The sequence below is a fragment of the Quercus robur genome, chromosome 11 (assembly GCF_932294415.1).
Source record: "Quercus robur chromosome 11, dhQueRobu3.1, whole genome shotgun sequence".
NCBI lineage: Eukaryota > Viridiplantae > Streptophyta > Magnoliopsida > Fagales > Fagaceae > Quercus > Quercus robur.
In genome coordinates this window covers 52,669,286-52,686,413 of record NC_065544.1, presented here as the reverse complement: position 1 = coordinate 52,686,413, position 17,128 = coordinate 52,669,286, and the positions used below count along the sequence as shown (strand labels likewise).

The 17,128-nt window shown below is 33.4% G+C and overlaps 1 protein-coding gene across 1 annotated transcript; it reads left to right on the top strand.

The window, feature by feature from the left end:
* The first annotated feature begins 8,010 nt into the window (after nucleotides 1-8,010).
* Nucleotides 8,011-9,927, top strand: LOC126706753 (probable (S)-N-methylcoclaurine 3'-hydroxylase isozyme 2). The gene is made up of 2 exons (XM_050406295.1): nucleotides 8,011-8,993; nucleotides 9,092-9,927. Exons 1-2 carry the CDS (start codon nucleotides 8,100-8,102, stop codon nucleotides 9,695-9,697), a joined length of 1,500 nt encoding a protein of 499 aa, XP_050262252.1. The 5' UTR covers nucleotides 8,011-8,099; the 3' UTR covers nucleotides 9,698-9,927.
* The last annotated feature ends 7,201 nt before the right edge of the window (nucleotides 9,928-17,128 follow it).

Genomic DNA, 17,128 nt, shown 5'->3' with positions numbered 1-17,128 from the left:
AGTCCAAATCCACCCCGTATCTAAATTTAGCTAGAAATTTTAAAATTGTTGGTGGGATCAAGAAACCCACACTTGTTGCCGTCCTTTATGTCTCAAATCATCGATGTTTGACAAATTTAGCTAGACAACAAGGTTTGTTGAAAAAATCTATCATGCTGCTTGTTGTTTTCTGGTTACAACTTACAAATCCAGTGCTTGGATTTTTTTGGTTTTTTTGTTTTTTTTGTTTTTTTGCCATAATAAATCTCAAACGATGGTCATCAACAACACTAAAAATAAACAAATAACAAAAATGTACATGGTAAAGGCTCAAAAAATATTCTTAGCTTTGTAAATTAAAAAAATAGGGAGTGGAATGCAAGATTCAAGATAACTGATTATTGTCTCGTAGTCTCAATGTGCACATTCCATATAAACTTGACAACCATTTACAAAGTAAGGGCATTAGGTATTTACATTTTTCAAATTGAGGTGTATATGAAGTATGGACATTAGAAGCATGAGACAATAATTTGCTTAACTTCTCAGCACCTATCCGTTGTCCATTTAACATAATAAAGGGCACAATGCCATAGAGCCCTATGGAAATGGTGACACTTGCTTTATTGTTTCTTTATTTAGCAATATTATATACACAAAAAATTTTACAACAATTTAGTTGACAACTTTTTATTAGTTCGGACCCATTTTTTACATTATTTTTTTTATCTATCACTAATAATCTGTCATATACAAATTGTCAAATTTTGTTGTCAATATATATATATATATATATATATTCGGTGCCTATGAACTATAATTTCTCATTTCCTTCCTGGAATTACTTCAAAGGGGGAAAAAGGTGAATGCAATAAAGAAGACAATAGTTTTGATTCTTTTCAACAATGATTTTGTCGGTTGCGTAAACAGACTCAACAAAAGGAGTAGATAAGGGCACCACTTGTGCCATTACAGCTCTGCTACATGCATAAAAAATGTCACACTGTTTTTTTTTTTTTTTCAAAAGGAAATCTCAAATATGGTTATCAACAACACTAAAAATAAATATAAATCGATAAAAAAATATATAAAATAAAGCACATAATAAAGGCACTCAAAACAATATTCTTAGCTTTAAAAAAAATTAAAAAAAATAAAGGAGTGAGTTGATCAGTGGAATAAAAGCACGCTTCTTCTATAAAAAAAGAAAAAGGCAAAAAACACAAGTTGAGCAATGTAGTGATAAATGATAATTGCCCCATGCCATGGAGATGGAGCCCTACAGAAATGACGACACTCGGCTTCACTGTTTTCTTCAATGAGATATGTTTTTATTTTTGGATAAATGAGATAAGCATAATGATATATCTAACTCATTAAATTAATTAATAAGAATATATAATACCTAAAGAGACAGTATATTGCTTGGATTTATTATATAGAATATGCTCTCTCCATTGATGTAATTCTTTTTAGTTCATTTTAATGAAATTTCAGTTTCTTATCAAGAAGAAAAAAGAGATGAACCAATAAAAAGGCCAGAAACAGATTTTTATAGAAAAATAAAATATAGTTTAATTAGAATTTATTTAAAGAATACAAGTTTCAGAATTCATATTCATAATTTGTTTAGTATTTATTTGCTTTAAGTTAATAAAATTTGTGATACTAAGGTTGTGTTTGACATTGGTTTAAAAAGCCAATTTTTTTTTTTAAAACTATTTAACTTATTTTTGCTATTATTCATAAGTTTTATTGCATTTTTTTATACTATTTATGAGTTCTATTGTACTATTTTAGCTACTTTTTTATTTTATTTACAATATTTTTAGCAAAAGATTAACCTTTCTGCCTATTTTTTCTTGGGATTTACTAACGTGTGCTCTTAAGGCTTATATTAGTAAACTATTTTAGAAACTTTTTATGAAAATACGAAAAAAAATAATTCCCTATTTTGACAGTTTTTTTTTTTAATTTTTTTATAAATTTTTTCCAAAATTGATAGTTAATGTGTGTTTTAAGGGCACACATTAACCGAATCATTTTTTCTTCACCTTTTCATAAGTTTGAGTATTTTTTTCCCCATTTAGATTGCGTGGTCTCCTCTGCACAGTCTTGGAATCTTAGATTTAAGAGAGTTTTAAAGGTTTTTTTTTTTTTTTTTTTTGGGTGGTAAACTGGATGCAGAGTTTTAAAGTTAACCCTTGGAAAGTCTCCCCATAGCCTTTTTTTTCTTACTTTTTGATTGGGTCTTGAGAACTCAATCACCTTTACTTTATTTTATTTTGTTAATTGTCTGAAAAATTAGTAATTAGAAAGAAAAAAAAATTGTAGGAAGTGGACCATTAGAAAAGAATTCAAACAGATAAATTTGGGATCTTGAGTTCCAAATATTAACTCTTTATATATAATGGTCCACTTCCTATCCAAATTATTTATAATATAATTAAAAAAATCTCTATAGATCACTTAAAAAAAACCTTTATAATATTTTTTTTTTAATTAAAGAAAAGGCCTTAGCCCCACGCCACCTGCCTTATCGGCTATATTGGGGGCACCTTCTAAACTCAGAAGGCCTATATATGCTTGGGTCCAATAATTGATACACAATTATATATGAAGCACTTATTGTAATTGTTGCTACCTAATATGGAATACAAATTCAACTACTTCACGGGTCCGTCACAATGGTTGCTCCACTTACCCATTTCTTTCACCAAATAAAAAAAAAAAAAAAAATAAAATAATAATAAATTCAACCACTCAACCAAGCACATTGTACTATAAATATATATATATATATATATATATATATAAACACAACACAAATTTGAAAAATCTAAACGATACAATCAATGTCTACTTCAACACGTTAAAGCCTTTTTTTAGAGAGTTTTAACTTATGATGTCTGCTCTTAATGATAGTTCTTTATCATCAGATTAAGACACCAATCGATTTTTGGTATAAACGAAGATTGAATCCCAGATCTCTTTTTCAATTATTAGAGATTTTACTAGTTGAGCTAACTAAAACCCACTAAAACTAAACGGATAATCACGTGAAATAATGCCTGTAACGTTGTTTTTTTTTTTTTTTTTTTTTTTTTCTATTCATTTTAAATATCTTAAAAATATCTTGTTGGCAAACTATGTAAAATCCCTTCATTTTGCAGGTATAATAGCTAAAAAGCTTGATAAAATTCTATTAGTATGATAAGACTTTTTTTTTTTTCACTGAGCGTTTAAACCCACCGACCACCACTATCAAACTCCAATAACACAAACATGATATAGAACAAAATTACTGCAACTTCATAAAATTATAAAAATGATATGGACAATTCCATATATAATTATATTTGATACTAATTACCCATAACTAATAAAAAAAGGGAGACATAAAATATTATTTTTATGAAGAATAAATATAAAATAATGAGTTAATGCATAATTTCAATCGGAATAAGATTTTTTGAGTTGTGCTTGCACATGAGTTTCCTTGAAGCTATACCGACAATAGAAAAATAATATAAAATGAATATTGTATAATAATGGAGAAAAAAAATGGTTCTCTATAATTTATAAAACAAAATTTATTACAATAAGAAAATTAGTTATAACTAATTTTTTGATTAGCCTCAGGCAAGAATTAAAAAATTATGTAGCTCAATTGCCACCGATGATTCTTTATTTAGAGCATATAATGTCTGATTTAATTTCAATTGAAAGGTGCCTAATCTAACATTGGGGTGGACATCATGATTCTTCCAAAAATGTTGTTAAGAAGAAACTTAATTTTCTTAGGGATAAATTAATTACTATCCTAGCTCATGAAAAATGTTGCTAAAGGCCAAAAGCAATAAGGTAAAATTAGATTTCGTGAAAAATATTGTGATAGAACCGAAAGTGTTCACCACATAAAGGCAAAAAGATAATGCTTTTAGACTTTATAATGCACTTGACATAACGTGAGACACACAAAATTTTTGTTCAAATTGAACATTGTCTCAAGAAGCTTCTGTATATTTCGACATGGGGTCCATTGGTTGTTTCTCAATCAACACTATGATTCTTCCCCACTCCCCCCCCCCCCTCCCCCCCCCCCCAAAAAAAAAAAAAAAAACACTATGATTCTTTTGATTGAAACCATAAATAGGAATAAAAATTAAATAAAAAATCTAGGTAGATATGCGGGGTAAGGATCCACGTACGAAAGGGACTTTTTTTATATAAAAAAATCACAATTATATGATATAAAATAGCCTTTGAAACTTTTCTTTGGGCCCAAAGATCATAATCGAATCTTTATTTACAACATTAGTAACATGTGGATTATATTTAGAATAAATCAAACCGTAAAACATGATTTTCTCACTCTATAAATTAGGGTTACAACTTAATTACAAGTTCACAAATGCAATAAAGCTTTAGCTTATCTCATCAAAACTATGGATCTAAAGGTCTTCTTCATTCTCCTCCTTCTAATACCGTTCTTCTATCTTTACTTCAAACACATATTCTCTAAAACTCCACCACTCCCACCAGTCCATTTTCACAGTGGTGGAGCTGGATTTAAGTAGAGAGGGGGCAAAATTTATATATGATACACGTACTTCCACACATTATGTGAATATATAATATTTAAGACCAATTTGAAAAATTAAAAGAAATTTATTTAAATACTAAGTGATATTTAATGTAATTATACCAAAAAAAAAACACTTATTCATAATATTGTATTTATCTATTGAGATATTTCTCACATGAATGATCTATTTTTAATTTTTTTTAGAGCCAAAACTCAAGTGAATGAAACTATTAGTAGTTAGATAAAGATTGAGTGTAATATATGTGAATTTCTATTATTTTGATTAATGTAGGCCCATAAAAGGTTCAAATTATAATATGGTAGGGACAAACTAAAAAATTCAGTACAAGGCAGGCTACTGAAGGACTCAAGGTTCCTCAATGGTTCATTTAGGAATTGTGCTTTGTTTCAAGATCAATGAAATAGAGTGTAGCACTATCTCTGAAGCTCTCAATGGCTCCACCACACCCCCTGTTGCTATTGTCAACCTTATTGTGGATGTTCAGCATAGACTACAGGATTTTAGACAAAGTCATCTCTAACATGTGAAGAGACAAGGAAACAAACCTGCACATATTTTGGCAAAGCACGCCAAAGGAATTGATAATTTTGTAACTTGGATAGAGGAAAGTCCACCCATTATTGAATCCATTGCGATTCAAGATGCTTTGTATTTATCTTCTTCATGAATAAAGTTAATTTACTTCCCATCAAAAAAAGAAGAAGAAAAGAAATAGAGTGACATTTAATAAAGCCAAGAACAAAAAGTAAGCAACTAGGAGTATTTAATAAGTATTAGCTATAATAACTAAGGGTATTTTTTGGACTGCCCCTCTTGACCTTCCCCAGCTCTGCCCCTGCATTTGCATGGCCTATGGTAGGGAACTTTTTCCAAATGGGAAGGCAGCTCCATTCCATGCTATCCAACTTAGCTAGAATCCATGGCCCCCTCATGTCTCTACGGTTTGGCAACCAAGTTACTATCATTGCATCATCGCCAGATGCAGCAAGAGAAGTTCTAAAGACCCATGACCGAGATTTGTCAGGGTCTTAAGAAAAAAAAAAAAAAAAACCCTTTATGTATATACACACACCAACTACTCCACAATATTATGATATAAATTAAAGAAACTTTAAGTTTCTCTGGTCCCATGATCATAAACTAATCATATTATCATTACAAAAAACTGGGCCTATAGTGGTGTTTTCTATAAACGCTGCTATAGAGATATATATAATGGTGTTTAGGGAGTCCTATAGTGGCGTTTGTCCTGGTCTTACAAACACTGTTTAAAAAAAAAAATAATAAAAAAAGGTAAAAAAGGACCTATAGTGATAGTTACGCCACTATAGGAAATTTTTATTTCAGTTTTTTTTTTTTTTTTTTTTTGGGTTTTTTTATTTATTAAGGGCTAGAGGAGGAAAAAGACCTATAGTGGCGTTTGTCAATGCCACTATAGGCCCTTTATTTTTAACTTTTTTAATTGTGCTATAGTGGTGTTTCATAAACGCCACTATAGGTGAAGAAAAAAAAAAGTTATGACCATCTAAACCACACACAAAGTCCAAAAAATGGTGATGCCAAAAAAATGACTTGGCAAGTCCATAGTGGCGTTTGCCTTTTAAAAAAAAAAAAAAAAAAATTGGTCTATAGTGGCTTTTAGAGATGCCACTATAGGGTAGACTTATAGTGACAGTACAATAGTGGAGTTTGTAAACGCTACTATAGCAAACGTTGCTATAGCCCAAATGGGTCTATAGTGGCGTTTTTAGTACTTATAGTGGCATTTCACAAACGTCACAATAGGTCTAGTTTTTTGTAGTGTATCTTTATTTAACCAACGTCGACTTCAACATGTTAAAGAAATTGAATTGATAATCACATATAAGTTTCTTTATATTTCGACATGGAAATACCACAATACTGCATTATTGGGGTCCATACTCCATAGGTTGTTGCTCAATCAACTTTATGATCATTTTTTTTTAATTTTGTTGTTGTTTACACTTAAAACTAATCGACATTAGTCATTAGATACTAACTAATATAAATTAGTCTTTGAAACTTTTTTCTGGGCCCCAAGATCAGGTTCATGATCCACAAAAGAAAACATGATAGCTATTCATTTTTTATAATAATCAATTGATAAATGAGAGGGGTCCTTCAGTCAATTATTCAATTGACACTATGCAATCAATAATTCAATATTCATATAGTGGCATTTCACAAACGCCACAATAGGTCCAGTTTTTTGTAGTGTATCTTTATTTAACCAACGTCGACTTCAACATGTTAAAGAAATTGAATTGATAATCACATATAAGTTTCTTTATATTTCGACATGGAAATACCACAATACTGCATTATTGGGGTCCATACTCCATAGGTTGTTGCTCAATCAACTTTATGATCATTTTCTTAATTTTGTTGTTGTTTACACTTAAAACTAATCGACATTAGTCATTAGATATTAACTAATATAAATTAGTCTTTGAAACTTTTTTCTGGGCCCCAAGATCAGGTTCATGATCCACAAAAGAAAACATGATAGCTATTCATTTTTTACAATAATCAATTGATAAATGAGAGGGGTCCTTCAATCAAGTATTTAATTGACACTATGCAATCAATAATTCAATATTTTCATCTAAAACTAGGGATGATAATTTTGTCCCGCCCCTCCCCCCTTCGCCTTACGTGAATTTCCCCCGTCCCACAAAGGTCATGGGACGAGGATGGGGTAAGATTTTAGCCCACACCATGGGGTGGGACAGGGATAGGTTTAGACTTTTTAGACCCGCCCCGCCCCGCCTTGCCCCGCATTGATAAAGGTTAAATTGTAAATTTTTTCATACCCTAAAACCCTACTATTTAAACAAACATATTATCAACTTATTTTATTTTATCCAACAAGGATTTTTGCCTCTTTTTTTTTTTTTTTCTCTAGCAAAGTTGGAAATAAGGTACAAATTTTAACATTTTCTTTTGTCTTTATTATAAACAAATTTATATACTATTGAATCATTGATTTTGTATTATGAGATTTTTGTTTTTGTTGTGATATTGTCTTGTTAAACACTTAATAATATTATTCAATTTTTGCTAAAAATTAGTTTGATTTGATGAGATAAATTTATTTTTAATTTCAAGTATATTTTTATTAACGAAACAGGTTTTATTGAAAACAATTGCAATAGTTGTGGGCAAATTAACAAGAAGTAGAGTTTTACATGGTGGGACGGGGATAAGGCAAAAAAATTTTCTTCGTCATGCGGGGTGAGACGGGACAGGAATGGGGTAAGACAAAATTATGCAGGGTGGGAGCGAAGACTCCATCCTTCCAACCTACCCTGCCCCACCCGATTGCCATTTCTTTCTAAAATGAGTGGATGTGGAGCAACAAAGAACAAACTCAAACAGATTCTCTCACTTATAAATAAACCCTAATAAAAATGATCTTTCTCACCTATAATTTTGAGCGATAACAAAGTTCACAATTACCATATACAGCTTTAGTTTCTCACCAAAACTATGGATCAAAAGGCAATAGTGAGGGAGATTGACTACCTGTTTTTCTTCAGTCTCCTTCTCCTTCTAGCAACTCTCTCTTATCTTTATTATTACAAGCACAAACTGTCTAAAAATCCACCACTCCCACCAGGTCCATTTGCATGGCCTATTGTTGGAAACATTTTCCAAATGGGAAGGGATCTCCATTCCATACTTGCCAACTTAGCTAGAACCCATGGTCCACTCATGTCTCTACGGCTTGGCACCCAACTTAACATCATTGCATCATCACCAGCCGCAGCTAGCGAAATTCTTAAGACCCATGACCGAATATTGTCAGGCCGCTATGTTACACATGCCTCTCCAATCATAAACCCAAAACTCAACTTCTCAATTGGAGGTGCCCCTGAGTGCAACGATCATTGGAGGTCCTTAAGGACTATCTGTAAAGCTGACCTTTTTTCAGCCAAAGTATTGGAATCTCAAAAACACATAAGAGAGAAGAAGGTGAGGGAGTTGGTGAGTTTTCTGGGTTCTAAGGAAGGTGATATAGTGAATCTTGTAGGGACAGTCTATATTACTGTTACTAATATCTTGAGTAATGTGATATTTTCAATGGACTTTTTGGACTTTGAAGGTAAAGGAATGGGCAAAGAGTTAAGGAAATTTATAGATGAAATGGCAGAGTTGATGATTACTCCTGATTTATCAAATTTGTATCCTATATTGGGTGCATTGGATTTTCAAGGTATACAAAAGAAACGTGATCAATTAATTGAAAATTTTATTGCCATTTGGGAGGATATTATAAAAAAAAGACAAAAGCAAGAGAGTGCTATTTTAGTTCATGGAGATGTTTTGGATACTTTGATTAAAGATGGGCACACAAATGATCAGATCAATCAATTGATTATGGTATGCTCTCTCTCTCTCTCTCTCTCAAAGCTTGGTTTTGTACCTATGTATTTCTAAAACTCTCACGTGATAAAAAAAATGTTTGTCCCCATGTATAGGAGCTACTTATGGCTGGTACGGTCTCAACTAGCATTGTAATTGAATGGGCAATGGCAGAACTGATGAAAAATCAAAATGTCATGGATAAACTCCATGATGAACTTGAACGTGGAATTGGTACAGACATCGTGAAAGAATCTCATTTAGCCCATCTTCCTTACCTAGAAGCTTGTGTCAAAGAGACGCTTAGATTGCACCCTCCAGGACCTCTACTCCTTCCTCACCGTGCCTTGCAAACATGCCAAGTGATGGGCTATACAGTGCCTAAAAACTCTCAAGTTTTGGTTAACGTATGGGCAATTGGTCGAGATCCTATGATTTGGAATGATCCATTGAGCTTCAAACCTGAGCGGTTTCTTGACTCATGCTTGGATATTAAGGGAAATAATTTTGACTATATGCCTTTTGGAGCAGGAAGGAAAATTTGCCCTGGACAACCTATGGCTATTAAGCAAGTTCCATTTATTTTGGCATTACTGCTTCACTCATTTGATTGGTTTCTTCCAGGCAATATGAATTCAACTGAGCTAGACATGAATGATCATTTCTCCCTAACATTGCGGAAGAAGCAACCCCTACAACTTATTCCTAAAGGAAGAAAATAGTTGTATATATACCGTCTCTTGTGTTCTATTAGATGTTAAGATAAGTGTGTTTATGTACTTTTTTTTTTTGGTGTGCTATTATTGCTAGAATGGTGAATATTGGGAGTGTAAGACAATTATTCTCCTTAAACTAAGTAGTTGTGTATCATGTATTGTGTAAAATTAGTTTTTACTAATTGTTCTTGCAACAATAATTTTCATAGTTATTCTTCAAGTAAGAATTTGCCCAACTCTACTATTGTATATTCTACTTTGTCTTGAAAGTCATTGATTTACAAGAGTCATGTAATTCAATTGATTGATATTTTTTAGTGTTTTAAACTGAGATATCCGCCCACAAAAAAATTTCATTGATTCCTTTTCCCCTTAACTTAAAATTGAGACATAGATACTTCCTTGGACTTTTGACAAGTCGTGCAAACCTTGATTTCTTCTTACTTCGCACCGGACCCAGAATAATTTATTTGTATTAGTTAAGAGGATCACATATATAGATCAACAAAAGGAGTGAATAGTTTCTTGATTAGAATCTCTTGAAAAGTTTAAATTGTGAATTCCAATCCATCCTATATCTATTTCTATTACAACAGCACTAATAATTAATAAAAAAAGCACCATGATGAAGGCACTGAAAAAAATATTCTTAGGTTAATTTGTAGATAAAGAAATACTGGGAGTGAAATGCAAGACGCAAAGTTGAGCCATGTAGTGATCATTGCTATTTTTTTTTTAAAAAAAAACACAGCAATCCTTTGTCCAGTTTTGAGATAATAGTGCCGTTGATGCCCAGAGAGCCCTACAGAAATGGTGACTCTTTGGCTTCAGTAGTGTTTCTTCATTTCCTTCCCAATTCCACTTAAATAAATAAATAAAAGAAGAACTGGAGAAGGAATGCAATAGGAGAAATAGTCTTGAAATCTGGTCGATGAGTAATGCTAAAACAACACCTTAAAAATTCCCTAATAATTGAGAGTTTAATATAGCATATATGTTAAATAATTAATTTCCGTAAAGGGGAGGTAGTTTGGTGGCTTGAGCCATGTAAAGGACTTTTTTTTGCAACATGAAAAATCTCAAGGTTGGTCATCATAAATAAAAATAAAGCACATGGTAAAGACGCTCAATAAATATTCTTAGTTTTGTCAATAAAAAATGGGTAATTCTGGTGCCACACCCTCTCCCACAACTTTCTACACAACTTTCACATGTGGCAAGCTACATCATCACCTTGGGCCCACCAACATACCACAGCACTTAACTTTAGTTATTTCAAATTTTCAATTAAAAAATACCACCGTTACTTTACTTACTCCTTTCTTCTTCTTCCTCTTCAGCTCCAAAACAAATTGCAGCGGCTGGAGTACGGTGGTGCGAAAATGAAAAACTCACTCCGGAAGACACCATCCCATGCAAGAAAATAAAAACCCAACCTTGAGAAACATTACCTCTCCGCTGAAAAACCAAAACCCACTGCTACTTGAATCCGCGAAAAGCATCGTCCGTCTCAGGTTTGACATAATTAATTTTAATGAGCTTACAAAGATCCACTGTGTTTTAACGAGCTTACAAAAACCCATTGGATGGAATTTAAAACACAAACAAAATTTGTAAGCTCATTAAGCAATGGGTTTTTGTTTTCGGCAATGGATTAATGTTTTACAAGAATGGGTTTTCATTTTCCGATTTGAGATGGTGTTTTCTGGCGTCGGATTTCCGTTTACGAGCCACTGTGCCAGTACTCCAACAAAGCAAATCTGAGATGGACGATGCTTTTCGCGGATTCAAGGAGCAGTGGGTTTTGGTTTTTCGACGGAGAAGTAATGTTTCTCAAGGTTGGATTTTTATTTTTTGGCATGGGATGGTGTCTTTCGGAATGAGTTTTCCATTTTTACACCCCTATACTCCAGCCGCTACAATTTGTTTTGGGGCTGAAGCTTTTTCGCTTTGGGAGGAAGAAGAAGAAAGGAGTAAAGTCACGTGGTATTTTTTAATTGAAAATTTGAAATAACTAAAGTTAAGTGCTGTGGTCTGATGGTGGGCCCAAGATGATTTGGCTTGCCACATGTGAAAGTTGTGTAAAAAGTTGTAAGAGAGGGTGTGGCATCAGAATTACCCATAAAAAATAGGGAGTGGATCAGTGTGTAATAAAGCCATGTAGTGATAATTGCACCATGCCATCATTGCCATATACTAAAATAAGAATATATTATGGCAGCCAGCTTCACCGTTTTCCACGTACATTTGCTTTCCCTTTATACTAAAATAATAATAAGGGATAATTACAGTAAACCCACCTGAGGTTAGGCCCGAAAACACTATGCCTACCCGTGGTTCAAAACTTATCACTTTGCCCACCTGAGGTGCCTTCCGTTAGGGCTCTGTTACCCACCTCTCCGTTTGCCGTTAGAAAAACACATTTTTAAAGAAAAACAAACATAACAAAGATCAAAAAGTTAGGACTTCTTATTCCTTAAGAACTTCTTTGAGAACAAAACACAGGAATAGCACAGATCAAATGCTATTCCTGATTAAAAGTGATATCATTGAGCATTTGTTTTTTTATTTTTGGTTTTTTTATAGATCTCTCCAACTTTTATTCAAACCAAACCAAACCCAAAAAAAAAAAAAAAATTCCAAATCCCAGAAAATTCAAACCAAACCAAACCCAAAAAAAAAAAAAAAAAAATTCCAAATCCCAGAAAACACAAGCCACAAACCCAGAAAAAAAAATCAGATCGCGCCGGCAAGATCGCGCGCAGGCGAGATCGCGCCGTTGATCGCGACGTCGATCGCGATCTCGCCTTCGCGAGATCGCGCCGGCGAGATATTCTGGATTTGTGGCTTGTGTTTGGTTTGGTTTGAATTTTCTGGGATTTGGAATTTTTTTTTTTTTTTTTTGGGTTTGGTTTGGTTTGAATAAAAGTTGGAGAGATCTATAAAAAAAACAAAAATAAAAAAACAAATGCTCAATGATATCACTTTTAATCAGGAATAACATTTGATCTGTGCTATTCCTGTGTTTTGTTCTCAAAGAAGTTCTTAAGGAATAAGAAGTCCTAACTTTTTGATCTTTGTTATGTTTGTTTTTCTTTAAAAATGTGTTTTTCTAACGGCAAACGGAGAGGTGGGTAACAGAGTCCTAACGGAAGGCACCTCAGGTGGGCAAAGTGATAAGTTTTGAACCACGGGTAGGCATAGTGTTTTCGGGCCTAACCTCAGGTGGGTTTACTGTAATTATCCCTAATAATAATCTGTATTTTTGAACTCTGAAAAGACGGAGAAAATAGGCTTTTGCCATTTTTTTTTTTAATATTCAACAAAATATTTTATATTTGAAACTATTTAAGGAAATGCTTATATTTTGAAACTCAATTTTTAAAAAATCAAGTTTCAATTTGAAACTTGATTTTTGGACAATTGAACTATAGCGAACTAAATTTTTTTTTTTTTGAAACTCGAGTTCCATGTGAAGTACTCGAGTTCCTTGAAAAAATTCAAGTGCAACTCGAGTACTATATATGGAACTCAAGTTCCAATTTTTTTTTTCTCCTTTCTAAGTCCATATTTGTTATAATTAGTTTCAGACATTGAGTATTTTGCTGGATATTTTTTTTAAAAATGACAAAAGTCCATTTTCTCCCTTAAAAGAGCACTACTTGCAGTGTCTTTAGAGTTTAGAGCAAGAAAATATGTCTTTTTTTTTTTTTTTTTTATAAATAAATAAATAAATATATATATATATATATATATATATATATATATATATATATATATATTTAGGAACGTATGTCGACTTACTAATTTGCCAAAGTTTGGTTCGTTCATATTGCATTGATGAAAATAGAAATCATTTGCATTGTGGAGTTCAGAGTTTAGATAATACATAACCCAATTAACCCAACTTGTAATCTAATTGACTCTACTTACTCGCAGCCTGTTTAAGACAACTCATTTTTAACCCAAACATTATCTTACCCAAATCCAAACGCCCCCCAACTCAACCTAGCTTGAGCCGACCTGTTTATCAAATCTAGCCGAGCACCTACTTAAACCAGAGGGCTGGTAGGTTTGGGATTAAAAATTAATATTATATCAATCACATATTCTAGGTATTACTTAAATAGAATACAAATGTGAAAAATATAAACAACAAAATCAATCACTTTTCGACATCAACATGTTAAAGCAAATGAACTGATAATCATGTATAAGACTATATTTTGACATAAAAAACCCGTAATATAATTCTGCTATCAGTGCTATGGGCTGGGTCCATTGGTTGTTATTCAGGTTGCGTTTGTTTTGGTTGAAAAGGATTTCAGGAAATCATTTCACACCAGCCTATGTGTTTGGTAAGGACAGAAAATTGGGTCAAACGGAAATCAATTTCCGCGTTGACCGTAAAATAACCCTCCCAAGCCGAAAATGAATTTTAGTTTCTATTTTACCTTCAAATGAATTCCAGGACTCACAGACAAAAAGAGAGAGAGAGAGAGAGAGGGAGAGAGCAAGAAGAGATAGCACAGGTGGCTGCCCAACCAAGCTCCGGCCAGCCCAGATCGTGTCGCCCCCACCACCCAGATCACGCGCTGGCCAAGCTTTTTTTTTTTTTTTTTTTCCTCAACTCTTCTTCTCCTTCTTGCTCAACGTTGCTGATCTAGCCGTCGCCGATCACCAGCCCACTCCTCATAAACATCAGACACTTGAAGATCTTAGCCCACCCCTCCCTCATCACCAATCCACAAACACTCGAGACCTACCTCTCCGATTGCCAGCCATGCACCAATGAGTACAGGTTAAGCTCCGATCTTGACAACCAACCGCAGGCTGTGCTCCAACGTCGCTGCCATCTAGATCGAAGCCTTGCATCTTGTTCTCGTCGTCACCACCGAAGACCGATCTCGTTCTTGACCCACCCAAGACCGATCTTGTCATCGCTGAAGATCGATCTCTCTTTCCCTCAATCTCTCAATCTTTCTCTTGATCTCTGATTTTGTTGTTGTTGTTGTTGTGGTGTGGGTGATGGTGTTTTGGTGGTTTTTGTGTTGTGTGGTGGTGGGTTTTGTGTGGATAGTGGTGGATTTTCTATGGGTGCTGATGTGTGGGTGCTGGTGGATTTTCTGATATAAAATTTGTTTGGAAGCTGAGAAAATGTGAAAAATTTGTAGGAAAATAGTATTTTCAAAATGTTACCAAACACCGAAAATCGTTTTCCGGACTATTTTCCATTGCACACCCAAACGCTTGGATTTTAATTTCCTTACGGGAATTCATTTTCCCCTGCATTCATTTTACATTCGGAATTCGATTTACATCGAACCAAATGCAGCCTCAATCACCATTATGAATTTTTGTTTGTTTGTTTAATTTTAAACTAATCAACATTATTATTGAAGTCAGGCATGGGCAAAAAAACTAGTTAGATAATAAGGGTCAGGCACTCAAGATCCACTCGGACATTTTTTTTAATTAAAAAAATCCCAACTAAACCACTAACATTTATTTTTAGTAAACAGTACTACTTATTAGAACATACATGAAAATAATAATAATATTTTAAATCAAGTTTATAATACATTACATAATCAGAGTACAACTACAACAGGACCTAACTTTTGTAGTTGTAGACTGGAGTTATAAACAGCAGACACTAGACACACATAACCAATGTGGGTTTAACATCCCTATTTTCTTTTTTTGAGTAAACAGTAATACTTATTAGAATACACACAAAAATAATAATAGTGTTTTAAACTGGGTTTATAATACATTATATAACCAGAGTACAACTACAAAAGGGCCTAACTTTTGCAATTGTAGACTGAGATTATAAACAGCGGACACTAGACACACACAACCAATGTAAAATAAACATCCATATTTTCTTTTTTTGAATAAATAGTAAATTAGATGATATAAATTAGTCTTGGAAACTTTTCTTCAGGTCCAAAAGACATAAACGAATCTTTATTTACAACATATGTAATTAACATGTGGGTTTAGAATAAAAAATTTAGCTAGACAACAAGGTTTGTTGAGATCTGGTCAGATCCAACAAAAATCAGCAGATTTCGGCAAAATCGGGCGACGATTCGCACAGTTCTAACCGACCAAGACCTAACCAGAAACCGATGAAATCCGACCACCCGAACCGCTGCCTTTGGCGGGTTGGCATCGGGTCCAGGTTTAGGAGACCAGAAGTGATCAGATCGGTTCCGAGTTGGGCACAAACCCGACTCGGACCGACTCGTGGATAGGCCTAGTCGCACAAAGAGCAAAGGTTAGAGTAGCAACAAGGACTGCCGCACAAGGAAAAAGAGAGCAGCCAAGAGGAAGTCGCTTAGAGAAAGAAGACAGCCAAGAAAGAGAGCTATGCATGGAGAAGAAAATAAAAAGGAGAGAGCAAAGTGTTGCCGCCTTTGAGAAAGATAATTTTGTGTGTGAGAATAAAGAAAAATAAGAGAGATTTTTTCTTTAGCCGTGAGGCATACACAAGAATTAGTGTAATTGATTTGATAATAGTAAAATTATTCGGAGTTTGTCCCGTAGTTTTTCCCTTCAAAGACAAAGGGTTTTCCATGTAAATATTTGTGTTCTTGTGTGTGATTACTATTTTGAATTGATAGTTTTTCTGATAATATTACTTGGAACCCAACACTTGGAGTTCTTGAGTGCTACAACCATGGAGAGTTGGAGTATTCAGAGGAAGATTTTGCTACTGGCTTTGTGGTGAGATTGTATCTTACTCTTTGAGATTTAATTTGTTGTGTATCCAATTTATTGTGGACTCAAGTTTAAACTTGATAGTTGTAATTTCTATTTTATAGTGGATATTTTTCGGAACTGCCCCATGATTTTTCCCTCTACATTGGAGGGTTTTCCATGTAAGATTTGGTGTTCTTTTGTGGATGTGTTTATGTGGGTTTGCTAGAATTTTTTTTGTCTTCATAATATTGCTATTGCTTGTTAGTTATATATTTTAATTCACACATAGACATTATATTGAAGAGATTAGGATTTTTTCCCAACACCACATATATACATATATATATATATCAAATCAAAGGTTATAAACATAAAAACACAAAGATTGATCACAAAGTAAAAAACTAAAGATGGGAAATCTTTCCAAACGAAAATCACTATGGGAACAAACAAAAACAGTTCATAGGAAATTCACTATATGGGTCCGTTTGGATACAACTTATTTTTGTTGAAACTGAAAACACTGTAGCAAAATAATTTTTAAATGTGTGAATAGTGTCATGAGACCTGTGAACAGTGCACTTTGTCTCCTGCACTGTGAATCCATGTGATGTTACTATTCATACACGCTAGGAAAAAGAAAAAAAAAAAGTTGAAAACGTGAACGTGGATCCAAACACTCACTATATGTAAGGAACATTTACAAGTGTTGACGATTTTCCTTCT